Source organism: Pleurodeles waltl, chromosome 6, assembly GCF_031143425.1.
Source record: "Pleurodeles waltl isolate 20211129_DDA chromosome 6, aPleWal1.hap1.20221129, whole genome shotgun sequence".
In the NCBI taxonomy this organism is placed as follows: domain Eukaryota; kingdom Metazoa; phylum Chordata; class Amphibia; order Caudata; family Salamandridae; genus Pleurodeles; species Pleurodeles waltl.
Genome location: NC_090445.1, coordinates 133,228,272 through 133,242,166, shown reverse-complemented (window position 1 = coordinate 133,242,166; position 13,895 = coordinate 133,228,272). Strand labels below are relative to the sequence as shown.

Sequence of the window (13,895 nt, the reverse complement as noted above, 5' to 3'; positions counted from 1 at the left end):
CCCCCCCCCCCCCCCACCCACCCCCAGTGCTCTACAATACCCCCCTGGTCTGCCCTCCAAAGACACAGGTACTTACCTGTTGGCAGACTGGAACCGGAGCACCTCTGTTCTCCATAGGCACCTGTGTGTTTTGGGCCCTCCTTTGACCTCTGCACCTGACCGGCCCTGTGTTGCTGGTGCAGTGACTTTGGGGTTGCTTTGAACCCCCAACAGTGGGCTGTCTATGCCCAGGAACTTGAACTTTTAAGTGCCTTACTTAGCTGAAAAACTATCCAATACTTACCTCCCCCAGGAACTGTTGATTTTTGCACTGTGTCCACTTTTAAAATAGCTTGCCATTTTAACTAAAACTGTGTATGTTACTGCTCTAGTTCAAAGTTCCTTACTTACCTGTGTGGAGTACCTTGCATTTTGTGTATTTACTTTAAATCTTGTGGTTCTAAAATAAATTAAGAGAATATATTTTTCTATATAAAAACTATTGGCCTGGAATGGTCTCCGAGTGTGTGTTCCTCATTTATTGCCTGTGTGTGTACAACAAATGCTTAACACTACCCTCTGATAAACCTACTGCTCGACCACACTACCACAAAATAGAGCATTAGAATTATCGAAGTTTGCCACTATCAACCTCTAAGGGGAACCCTTGGACTCTATATACTATCTCAAAGTGAGAGATAGTGTGTACAGAGCGCCAACTTCCTCCACCTTTTTTGGGTAAGGACTTTGAAAGGTGGAGGCCCAGCATCTAACGTCTCTTGAAAAGTCAGTTTTCTTTAAATTGTTGGAGGAGGAGAGGCTATGATCCTTCCTGTTTCCTTGTGTATATGAATTGTTTGCTGTTTAGCATCCATAACCTCTAAAATAGGTTGTATCTCAGATGACTCCTCAGTAGCTGGATAATGTTTACTATTGGCAGCTTTCAATTCCGAAGGTTTGGATACAGAATACTTGGCTTGTACCGAAAATTTCGGCTCCAAAAGTGCTGTTATTTTTCAGCTCTGAGATGGAAAAGTCAGATTTTTGGCTCTATACGGAACCAGATGTGGCAGTCTGTTGAGTATATGCCAAATGCACTTTGGTCTTTTGTTTCAGTGCCGAACCCGGCAGTTGGTCATCCAAAGGTATTTTTCGGGTCCAACCATGGCCTGAAGGCAGTGGAGGACCGAAGACTGATGCAGGAGTCTTTTTAATTGTCTGTCTGGTGTGATGGGGCTGGTGTACTCACATACTGCACCACTGGGATGAATTGGCTGTCAACATCTGAATCTCGATCCGAATCCAAATCTGCGGTGGAAACCGCTACACGCTGTCCTACTTCCTCTAGTGCTTGTTCTTCTCCAAAGAGGTCTAGTGTGTGTTCTGACGACTTGGACGCCATCTCCATTCGACGCACTCTTTGGTCCCGAAGAGTCTTTTTGGATCAAAATATACAAGGGTCGCAGGTCTCTGTGTTCCGGAGACAGGCACAGATTGCAAACCAAATGCTGATCAGTGCAGGGACACCAAGGACAGAACCGAAACTGAGTATGTTCCATCAGCCTAACATTGTTCGACTACGTGTTGAAGTAGGCCCAAGAAGGGCGAGGTCGCCCGTAAGGGCATTAAATCGACCAAGGATTATAAACGGATCGACTGTAAGAGTGGAAAAATGTGCTGAAAACTATACATTTATAGAAGGTTAGAAGAAGGCTCAGAAGATACCGAACCGAGATGTCCCAAAGTGAGAGGAAACACATCCGAACCAGACAGCGGAAAGAAAATAATCTAACAAAGGACTATGCCCATGAGCAGTATTCCAGAGAGGAGTCACCACTTAACACTGACTCGAAAACCTTCTTTGAAGAAAAACAACTTGTAACACTCAGAGCCCAACATTAGATGGCGGACTTGTGCAAAGCATGTGTATCTACAGCTACACATGCCAAACATAGGTGTTACATGACTTGGGAGGGGTATCCTCCCCAAGCCACCAGTATGCTTTGAGCTGCACATTTGGTGACCTACTTGCAGTAACCACTTTGAACCAGTCCAAGGACCGCCGGTGTGAAACTGGACAATGGAAAGGGGCGTGACCACTCCCTTGTCCATCACCACCCCAGGGGTGGTGCCCAGAGGTCCTCCAGGTGGCCACTTGATTCTGCCATCTTGAATCCAAGGTGGGGAGAGGCCCCTGCTAGCATCTGAGTGGCAAGTGACTTCATAGCCCCCTCCTGTTAGGAGTTCACCCTGGCTAGGTGACCAATCACCTTTCCTGGGCTATTTAGGATATCCTCCCGGGTGGATCTTCAGATTCAGTGTGCAAGATTCCGGCAGGACTCCTCTGCATCACTTACTTCATTTTCTGGCCACTGGGACTGCAACTGGACCCTCCAGGAACTGACAATCTGCAACCCCAGTGATGACTGCTCTGCAACATTGTTTCTCCGGCTCCTTCCAGCAACTGCAACATTTTCCTGGCTGTGCATCCTCCGAAGGTGACAAGTCTTCAGCCTGCACAAGTAAGAAGAAATCTCCCTTCCCCTGCATCCACAGGCACCAACGACCGACTGTGTGGATATTCTCTCCTCCAGAGCTGCGTGAATCCTCCATCACAGGTGGTGGTCTGGTCCTCTCTACCATCTTGGGAGACAGTAAGCCCTCGCCTCTCTTTCCAAGACAGTACCCCTGTGCGCCGCGACTCTTGCAACTACCAAGGCTTGTTTGTTCCTCCTCGAAGGGAGCTTCATGCTCTGTGTAGCCCCAGCCCCCAGCACAGCACAGTCTCCTGCTCCAGCGACGTGAGAATCCTCTCCAGGCATGCTGGGTGGGCCTCACTGACTCCTGTGCCTACAGATTGCCTTTGAGGGCTGCTCCTCTTCTTGGAAGTCTCCTAGCTGCTGATGGTCATCTCCGACTCCCCTCCTTGGGTTGAGTCCCCTGGGCATTGCAGGTCCTCTTCAGCCTTGCAAAACCACCTTCTCCGACTTTTGCATTTGACAAGACTCGTTAGTCGTGATACAGTCAGTGGTGCTGTAAAACCACCGTCTACTTGGGACATCACTTCTGGAACTCTTCTCCTCCTGTGCTGCACTGCTGAATTTCTTCATCCACTGTCCACCTGGCCCTGCATCCACAGCAGGGTGGGTAGTGGCTCCTGCCACAGTCGAACATGCCAACTCCAACTGGACTTGGTCCCCTTCTTTTCTATGTCCTCTTCTGACAGGATCTAACTTTGGTTTCTTCCAGTCTTGTCTGGGTCTTGCACAGTCCTTTTCCAAAGTTCTCCTGTGGGATTGGGGAAAAACAGGTACTTGCCTCTTCTCTCCTGGTTGCTGGGGTTGGGCCACAGCACCCTGGTACTTACCTTTTGGGGTTCCTAGTTCCACCACCTCCCCTCTGATTCCACTTCCATGGGTGGGAGGCTGCCTTTCCCATTCCACTTAGTATATGGTTTGATCTCCCCTTAAGGCCTTATTTATTCCCTATTGTTTGACCATTTGCTATTGCTTTCTATGCTAATCACTGACTTCTAATGTGTACATAATAGTGTGTTTTCTTCCCTCCTATTGGAGTGTTGCCTATTCAGTATTTTAGTATTTGTGTTACCATAATAAAGTACCCTTATTTTTGTAACACTTTGTTGTTCTTTCATGTCTGGTAGTGCTGTGTGGCTATAGTGGCATTGCTTAAGCTTTGCATGTCTCCTAGACAAGTCTTGGCTGCTCATCCACAGCTACCTCTAGAGAGTCTGGTCTTCCTAGACACTGCCTACACTTCACTAATAGGGGATACCTGGTATTAAGGTGATAACACCACAGGTACTCACCACACACCAGACCAGCTTCCTACACCCAGTGCTAGATCTCTTCCCCCCTGCCCCAAAAAACTGCAGTTTTTCCCAATTGGCAAAGCCTTCAGTGTAAGTGGTACCCCTGGTACGTACGGCCTGGGGTACTAAGGAGGGTCCCTATGGGCTGCAGCACAAATTGTGCCACCCTAAGGGATCCCCCACCAAGCATGACAGGCTGCCATTGCAGGCTGTTTGTCTTGGTGCAGTCAAGTGAAAACACGACATGGCACGTCCCCTAAACACTGCAGCGGAGGTGGTCATGAGAGGTGTAGTCACCCAAAAGGTGGACAGCCCTTTGGCTACTGCATGGCACTCCCTGTAACACTCCTAAATTAGTATTTAGGTGGTACCCTAAAACTCCGATCCTATCGGCCTCCAAAGAAAAGGAAACAGAGGAGTAGCACCTGCAGAAAAGATAAATAAGCAACTGACTTGGTACCAGCCCCACAAGCATTCCTGCTGACTTGGACAGACTCTGCCCAAAAAGACTACTCGCCCTGCAGCTGAGCCACCAAGAAATCAAGTAGGACTGCCTTCCTTCTTCAAAGACTGAGGCTCCCATGAGCAGCGGATCTGCTCTGAAACGGTCTCAAGAAAGGACTCTGCAGCCTCCGGAACAGCAGAGACTCGACAACTGAATTAACCACTGCACCCGACTCAAGGTGAAGCCAGCCAACAGTGCCAGCAAGGACCCCCAGCTCTCCAGAGTCCAAGTCCACTCAGGTTTCATCCCTCTTGGAGTCAAAGTTGCCTCATCTCCTGCAGCCTTGTGGTGAGAAAAAAAAAAAAACAAAAAAAAAAACCAACCACACTTCCAGCAACCACTGCACCCGTTGCCTCTAACTCAATCTGAGGTGGGCCACTGGTGCCAATGACATCCCTCGACTCCTTTGAGTTCAAGCTCATCCTGCGTCCCCCCCCTGCTTGACTCCCCGACAACACCTGCAGTCTCAACACAGAACACCCTGACCTTGAGTACTCCCGGACGAAGAAACCAGACGCTTAAGGACTGCCCTGCATCAGTCGCCCCTAGAGAAAAGGACCAAAGGTGCACCTATGTCCCTTAGCACTGTAAGACTACAACTTACGTGCTTGTTGTGCCCAACTGACTTCATAGACATAACCTACAGCCTGTTGGTCCTGAGCACCAACTCGCATTGAAAACCACTGTGCACTCGATGCCTTACTGCACCTCTCCTCCCGGCCGCCCAGAGTGTGGTTCTAATCAGCATCCAGTACTTACCTTAACTCGAGTTTGGCGCTGAGAGTTGCTGTTAACCCTCTGTTTACTGAACATTATTTTCCTCCATAGGGTAACACTGAAGAACTCTGAGAATTGCACTGTTGATTCTTTAATCTGAAAAGTATTTATGCTGGAAAAAGTACTTACCGGATTACAAAGTTCTTTGGATTTGAAGCATATATAACGTTATTTTTCAAATTTGGTTTCGGGTTTATTCTAAGTGTGTCCCTTTTATTGTCTCCGAGTGCAACAACTGCTTAGCACTACCCTCTGATAAGCCTAAATGCTTGCCCACACTACACAAATAAAGCATTAGTCCTATCTACTTTTGCCTCTGCAAGCCAATTGGGGATCCACAGGACTCTGTATGGTGTACTTCTTTTTAGTGCACCATATAGACAGACACCTTCCTAAATTTATCTAGGCCCCACTGCATCTGTGTTACCTGGTGCTTCTTCTCTGGCACCTTCTCCTTCTGCATTTAAACAACCTCTGATGTCTGAGCCTTTTCCCTGCACTACCTGCATCCTAGGTGTGTTCCTTATTACTGGACAGTCCGAGCACTTCAACAATTTGTGACTGCCATAGAGTAATGATTTACCTCTTTCTTCTTCATGCTCAGGGACCTGGGTTGAAGCTCTTCACCCATCACATCCCTCTGTGCTGTGGTCCTTTGGTAAACAAAGGTTACAAACCCTCTGTGTGAACTTGTGGTGGCACCTAGGGTTAAATACAAAGAGGGTATGCTCCATATTCCAACGTACATTATCCTTCCCTTCTAGCCTATGTCCTTCCGATAGTGTTTACATTTAAAAAAAAAAGTTTTCCTCCGAGAAAAGCTTATTAACGTCAGTGCGCTACTTGGTGTTGGGGCAATAATCCTTCAAAGCAACCTGGATTTTCCTTCGACAATCGTCCATGTTATCACTCTGCTTCCAAACCTTTCAGTGGGAAAAATCTGAAGATGGCAACCACGCAAAGTGGCTTCCGGGGGAGTCGTCTGACATAACAGACGGATGCTAGGCCAAACCAATAGATGGCAGCATGGTGTACCGAGTATGAATCTGTAAGAAATGCATGCTGCAAAACTGATTTTTTTCTTGCACTGAATGCTGCTGCATGCATGCTGCTGCATGCTGCTGAGCATGAGCTGAGCTGAGCATGCTGAGCAAGTGGACTCCTGATCTGGGAGACAAACAGGTTGCACATGCGCTGCTCTCAGTTCAGGTATATTTTGAATCACATTAGAGACAAAACTGGAAAGGTGTTCTCTCCATAGCATCTTCCTCTAAGTCATTTTGTATACAAGCTGTTTTTAATGCAAAACGTGGCATCAGTGCAGCTCTATGTACAGTTCAATCACAGTCGCAGACAACTGGCTTTGAAGATACTTCCGAAAATGCTCTGCTAGAGCTGCCTCTATAGAGTCCGAACCACAGAAAAAACAAGCATTTGCAATGTAATAGGTCTCGCGTTTGCTCGAGTTAGAGCTATTAGTCTTGTAAATTTCTAACTGGAACTTTCTTGCCACACAAACTGAAAATAAAAAGTAAAACAGTTGACATAAGCGAGCACATTCAAAGCGCCGCCGTGAGCGCGACGGATAGAGCCAAAAGGAAAATGATGTTCACTGGCAGTCAAACGTATGGACAATTGTGTAACTATCCATGTAACAGGATTGTAAGGAAATGCCTCCTTGGCATGGTTGCCCCCTGACTTTTTGCCTTTGCTGATGCTATGTTTACAATTGAAAGTGTGCTGAGGCCTGCTAACCAGGCCCCAGCACCAGTGTCCTTTCCCTAACCTGTACTTTTGTATCCACAATTGGCAGACCCTGGCATCCAGATAAGTCCCTTGTAACTGGTACTTCTAGTACCAAGGGCCCTGATGCCAAGGAAGGTCTCTAAGGGCTGCAGCATGTCTTATGCCACCCTGGAGACCTCTCACTCAGCACAGACACACTGCTTGCCAGCTTGTGTGTGCTGGTGAGAACAAAACGAGTAAGTCGACATGGCACTCCCCTCAGGGTGCCATGCCAGCCTCTCACTGCCTATGCAAGTATAGGTCAGTCACCCCTCTAGCAGGCCTTACAGCCCTAAGGCAGGGTGCACTATACCATAGGTGAGGGTACCAGTGCATGAGCATGGTACCCCTACAGTGTCTAAACAAAACCTTAGACATTGTAAGTGCAGGGTAGCCATAAGAGTATATGGTCTGGGAGTCTGTCAAACACGAACTCCACAGCACCATAATGGCTACACTGAAAACTGGGAAGTTTGGTATCAAACTTCTCAGCACAATAAATGCACACTGATGCCAGTGTACATTTTATTGTAAAATACACCACAGAGGGCACCTTAGAGGTGCCCCCTGAAACTTAACCGACTGTCTGTGTAGGCTGACTAGTTCCAGCAGCCTGCCACACCAGAGACATGTTGCTGGCCCCATGGGGAGAGTGCCTTTGTCACTCTGAGGCCAGTAACAAAGCCTGCACTGGGTGGAGATGCTAACACCACCCCCAGGCAGGAGCTGTATCACCTGGCGGTGAGCCTCAAAGGCTCACCCCTTTGTCACAGCCCAGCAGGGCACTCCAGCTTAGTGGAGTTGCCCGCCCCCTCCGGCCACGGCCCCCACTTTTGGCGGCAAGGCTGGAGGGAACAAAGAAAGCAACAAGGAGGAGTCACTGGCCAGTCAGGACAGCCCCTAAGGTGTCCTGAGCTGAGGTGACTCTGACTTTTAGAAATCCTCCATCTTGCAGATGGAGGATTCCCCCAATAGGGTTAGGATTGTGACCCCCTCCCCTTGGGAGGAGGCACAAAGAGGGTGTACCCACCCTCAGGGCTAGTAGCCATTGGCTACTAACCCCCCAGACCTAAACACGCCCTTAAATTTAGTATTTAAGGGCTACCCTGAACCCTAGAAAATTAGATTCCTGCAACTACAAGAAGAAGGACTGCCTAGCTGAAAACCCCTGCAGAGGAAGACCAGAAGACGACAACTGCCTTGGCTCCAGAAACTCACCGGCCTGTCTCCTGCCTTCCAAAGATCCTGCTCCAGCGACGCCTTCCAAAAGGGACCAGCGACCTCAACATCCTCTGAGGACTGCCCCTGCTTCGAAAAGACAAGAAACTCCCGAGGACAGCGGAGCTGCTCCAAGAAAAGCTGCAACTTTGTTTCCAGCAGCTTTAAAGAACCCTGCAAGCTCCCCGCAAGAAGCGTGAGACTTGCAACACTGCACCCGGCGACCCCGACTCGGCTGGTGGCGATCCAACACCTCAGGAGGGACCCCAGGACTACTCTAAGACTGTGAGTACAAAAACCTGTCCCCCCTGAGCCCCCACAGCGCCGCCTGCAGAGGGAATCCCGAGGCTTCCCTTGACCGCGACTCTTTGAATCCTAAGTCCCGACACCTGGGAGAGACCCTGCACCCGCAGCCCCCAGGACCTGAAGGACCGGACTTTCACTGGAGGAGTGACCCCCAGCAGTCCCTCTCACTTGCCCAAGTGGAGGTTTCCCCGAGGAACCCCCCCCCTTGCCTGCCTGCAGCGCTGAAGAGATCCCTAGATCTCCCATTGACTTCCATTACAAACCCGACGCTTGTTTCTACACTGCACCCGGCCGCCACCGCGCTGCTGAGGGTGAAATTTCTGTGTGGGCTTGTGTCCCCCCCCGGTGCCCTACAAAACCCCCCTGGTCTGCCCTCCGAAGACGCGGGTACTTACCTGCAAGCAGACCGGAACCGGGGCACCCCCTTCTCTCCATTCTAGCCTATGTGTTTTGGGCACCACTTTGAACTCTGCACCTGACCGGCCCTGAGCTGCTGGTGTGGTGACTTTGGGGTTGCTCTGAACCCCCAACGGTGGGCTACCTTGGACCAAGAACTAAGCCCTGTAAGTGTCTTACTTACCTGGTTAACCTAACAAATACTTACCTCCCCTAGGAACTGTGAAAATTGCACTAAGTGTCCACTTTTAAAACAGCTATTTGTGAATAACTTGAAAAGTATACATGCAATTTTGATGATTTGAAGTTCCTAAAGTACTTACCTGCAATACCTTTCGAATGAGATATTACATGTAGAATTTGAACCTGTGGTTCCTAAAATAAACTAAGAAAATATATTTTTCTATATAAAAACCTATTGGCTGGATTTGTCTCTGAGTGTGTGTACCTCATTTATTGTCTATGTGTATGTGCAACAAATGCTTAACACTACTCCTTGGATAAGCCTACTGCTCGACCACACTACCACAAAATAGAGCATTAGTATTATCTATTTTTACCACTATTTTACCTCTAAGGGGAACCCTTGGACTCTGTGCATGCTATTCCTTACTTTGAAATAGCACATACAGAGCCAACTTCCTACAAGGATCAATGGCCAAGGCCCTAACAAAACCGCCCTCAGGAGGGACAAACTTAAAGCAGTTACCAACGGAAACAAAGGATTTTTGAAAGGCAAGCCCACGAACAAGCGAAAGTGATGGGCGTGGTTAAAAGCCCAGATATATACCAGTAGTCAAAGTGATTGTGCGCTGCTATGCTCGACCTAAAAACAAAGTATAGAAGCCAGAGACTTCAACCAGGCATCCACAAAAAACAAGGTGTTGTGGTAACCAGGAAACTAGGTTTTGACTCAGTCCTGTAGTGAAACTCCTTCATAAAGGCTGCAAAGAAAATGGTAGTGTGCAGCTAATGGATAAGTGATATATTCTATGAAACACCTGCGTACATACATAAAACAGAGCACGTGCACAAAGCCGGAGTTTCGCCCCCCATGCTCACAGGTACATTTTCAGCTCTAGGTCTACCGTTGTTTCTTCATACTCCTTACGTTTTCGTGTCTTTGGCCTCCTTGTGCATAATTTCCAAAATCATCTTGCATGCCGCGGAGCATCCTTCCGGTGTGGAGTGTATGCTGATGGCCTTCTCTGCAGCTCCAGCATTCTCCTTCCGGTGCACATCGATCCTGAGTGTAATGAAACAAGTGCATGCTTATTTCAGTTCAACGGTAAATGTGTAAAACATGAATTCCTGTTGTCCTGCCTTTTTTCGAAAGTTTAGCAGTGTTACCATATAATTTATGTAACCCCCGCCTTCCCACCACATCTTGGTAATAAGATTCTGCATGAAAAATCGTAAAACCGTAAATAAATTAGAATAGTTTTCCTACTGTGACACATAAGTAGCCAGGAGATAGTGGAGTGAAAAAGCAGCGAAAGTATAGACTGGGGTTTACATCTCGGATTAAACGTACTTTCACGTTTTTTGCATTCACAAACATTTCCAATAGTAGGCCCGGAAAGAAGTATCGGTTACAAGCTTACAGGATTACTACTGGGACTCTAATGTGATGTGTGCCAAGAGACCCTAGCCCGTGTGCAAACTTCTGCATAGTACAGAATTCTGCACAGGGAAACTCTCCAGGTGAAAATGCATTTTCGTGGAAGCCTCTATCCATTTCCTGAGTTGGAAGAGGATGGATCGAAATGCGAGTGGCCTGAAACATACGTGTTTGGAGTTCTTAAACTTTCAAGAGTAAACATACCTTGGAACATTGATTTTCCACCCCTTAAGTGAGATTTCATACTGCGGATTTCTCTCCACTTAGTGACGAAATATGCAGTAATAAATGCAGTTATTACTCGTTGAATATTCTTTTGCAAATTCCATGCTGGCAGGCTGTGAACATGTTACTAAGTAACTGACCAGAACATACAAGACAGGGTGCATATTTCTGTATCTTCTGCAGCTTTTCCCGTAAAATTACAGACAAGGTAAAAGGTTAAAAACGGGTACCACACTCAACGAGAGTCTCCTCGTGAACGGGCATATGGAAGACCTGGACTCTAGACTGCTCCCAGACTAGCTTACTTGCACAGGAGCAAGGGAATTCAAGCTGCGAGCCAATGAACTGTATTAAGTAACCAGTCCGCTACATGAGTTGCGTTAGATTGGATTTTCTGTAGCATGAAAAGAACCTCATACTCTTGAAGCACTGCTATCATTCACAAAACATTAAAGTCTGAAGGCCTCTAGCCCATGTGGGGACCATCATGATCCCAATGTCGCTCTTAGAAACGAAACCATCTCCTTGGAGACACCAAATGAGCATAGCTAAATAATCTGATTGCTGCCATTGTTATAAGAAATTTCACAACATTTAAGGGCCTCTTGATTAGCTATTGTTCAGCTGCCAAGCAATTGTATGTGACAAAGGGTTGGTCGCTCTAGGGAAGTAGACGGCCATTTTAGAGGAAGGGGGTTGTTCCTCACTCACTTGGACTGTGTCTGTTTCGTAATGTTTCGGATTGTGGCCCCCTCCTTGCCTATGATGGCACCCACATACTGAGTGGGCACTAGCAATCTGAGAGGGATGTCAGCAGAGTGGTGCTTTGTGGACCCAGCTGAAGGGCCTGGAGACCCCTGTCGGCCACCCCCACGGGCTCCTGGTCCTCCTCGGCGCCCATTCTCTGGAGGCGGTGCAGACTGTTCGTCAGGAATGTAAGAAACCTTTAGGACGTGGCTCTCCATCTGGTGCCCATTTAGCTTCATGATGGCCCTGGAGAGAAGAAGGTTTTTAAAAATTATTAAAGTTAATATATTACTTGAGTCGCAAAATAAGCATTTCAAGTGCATGCTTGAAAACATGGACACTAGCTTTTGTAAGAACACACATGCATCCATTAACTAAATTTTACATCAGCAGTGAACAATCACAGAGTAATTCTCGAGGGGCGTTTTCTATGATAAAGCAATTAAGCTTTATATCATTGGCCAGCTTATTCGCTATCTAATGGCGTCCAGCAGAGGGAGCTCTAACTTAAAGAACATCATTGTCTTTTGCATTCGTGGTCTCTCAAAAGTACAACTTTTGTCACCACATCGGAACGCCTTTTATTACGAGTATGACAACGGCTCAGGGCTGCACTGTAAAAATAAAAACAAGATTGGTTGGCTATTTTTATTATAACAGCAATGGTCGCGCAACCCACATTTCATTAGCATTTTTTCCATAATTCACAACAAGGATGGCCGATTCCTCGAATGCAGAAAACCCAATTACCTGAAAGTCAAAACAAGCACTGGCAAATCCATCAGGTCCCATTATTGAGCTAACACACGGAGCGGTCGCATATTAGCGCGACACGTGAGTAGGAGCTACAAGTATCTAACAAATAAGGTAATACTTGTAAAGTTATAGTACATCAGCCAGATCAACGTATCGCTAGTACGCAGACGGACGAATAGACCCAAACTGCCAATTGCATTAGGTGAAAATGAATATTCCCCTGGGCTGACAAGACATGCTTGGCAAAGTCTCGAGTCAATGGTTGAAAAGGGCTCTATGTCTATGGTTAGCCACAGGCCCCTTTGACCGCTGCACTGTCAAATTCACAAACTAGTCAAAAAAACAGTTTCTAGATCAATATTCATTTTCAAATAATAGTTCTAGCATCCTATTCCAATTTCTTTAACCCCCTACTGCAGGATCAGCTTTTTACCCTGGAAATTAACATTAAAAGTAACTATTCTGTGCCGACACTTCCCCGCTGTTTCACAATAACATTTATTTTCATTTTTAAAGTCAATTCAAAACGTTTTTTTGTAATGTTTTTTGCCCAGAAACCCATGTATACTACATCCTTTACTTTGGTGCTTTAAAAAATGTTTAGCACATCATTCTGTATGAAACCAAGTACTACAGACCGAACCAATTTCCTGCTATTGTAATCACAACCCAACAATGCTATCTCGTGGAACTGAGGATGTCAACACCGGTTTGGTCTTCAGTGTTCTATTCCCGTGAATTACAGATTTCAATCAACAGAAGTCAAGACATTTGCATTTTATGTGACCAAGGCGTCTGATGGGCCCATGACGAGGAGGAATGTTTATTTTACTATCACTTATAAAGCACTCTGACACCTAGGGACATTGGGAGCAGGGACAGAAAAGATATGGTGCAAAAAAAACCAAAATAAAACAGTGCAGCATCTGGAAAGGAGTTTGTAGCTTCCTAGGACAAGCATTTTCAATGCAATGGGTCTCACATTTGCATGAGTTAGAGCTATTTGCGTTGTAAATTCATAACTGAACTTTTTTTTCTGCCACATAAATTGGTCAACCCTACCTCATAATTTAGTCTTTTCCTGCCACAAAATTCCAGTGGCCCTGCATATAACTAAAGCACTTTATATTTGCCTTCTATGTGCCGCCAAAAATGAAAATGTTGCCATTTAGCATCCTAATTTAAATCTGCTAAACTAATTCCAATAGAATACCACTTTCACCACCTCACTGTCGGAATTGCTGGCTAACCCAGTTTACAAAATAAGACAGCCATGGAGGAGTAACAAGATAAAAACTAGAAGGGTCACCCAAACATATCAAGATTGCTCAAACAGTGTAATAAGGATGTTAAATTTGCCTAAAAATGGTCATAATTGCAACAAGGAGATATTATTAAAATATATACCATTATCATACAAACCTAATAAAAACCTTTAGCAGAAATACATGTTTGACATCAAGACTAATGTTCAGAACAACCCCCTATAGGACACCACAATAAAAATAGCACTTGAAAGAAACATCGTCATGTAACCATATAATTAGTCCCTAGAGAGCATAACATGAAAATAGAATGGCAAAGTAATGTAGGAAAACCATATATTTAGACCATAGAGCGCATAGTGCCTTACACATTTTCAGGCCTACTACAATATTTAGGCAGTAAGAACAAAAACTACTGCAAAGCTGTAAAACAAAAGTTCCAGCCATAACAGAGCTTAAAAAGGGACTGAATTGTGGGAGGGG

The 13,895-nt window shown here is 46.3% G+C and overlaps 1 protein-coding gene across 2 annotated transcripts in view; it reads right to left on the bottom strand.

The window, feature by feature from the left end:
- Positions 1-13,895, bottom strand: part of IGF2BP1 (insulin like growth factor 2 mRNA binding protein 1) — a 318,886-nt gene that overhangs the window by 198,447 nt on the left and 106,544 nt on the right. For both annotated transcript variants that reach the window (XM_069237576.1, XM_069237578.1), the window contains 2 exons: positions 11,356-11,637; positions 9,910-10,044 (listed from right to left, as the gene is read on the bottom strand). In XM_069237576.1, the coding sequence (XP_069093677.1) occupies positions 9,910-10,044; positions 11,356-11,637 (417 nt within the window). The remainder of the gene's footprint in view (positions 1-9,909; positions 10,045-11,355; positions 11,638-13,895) is intronic.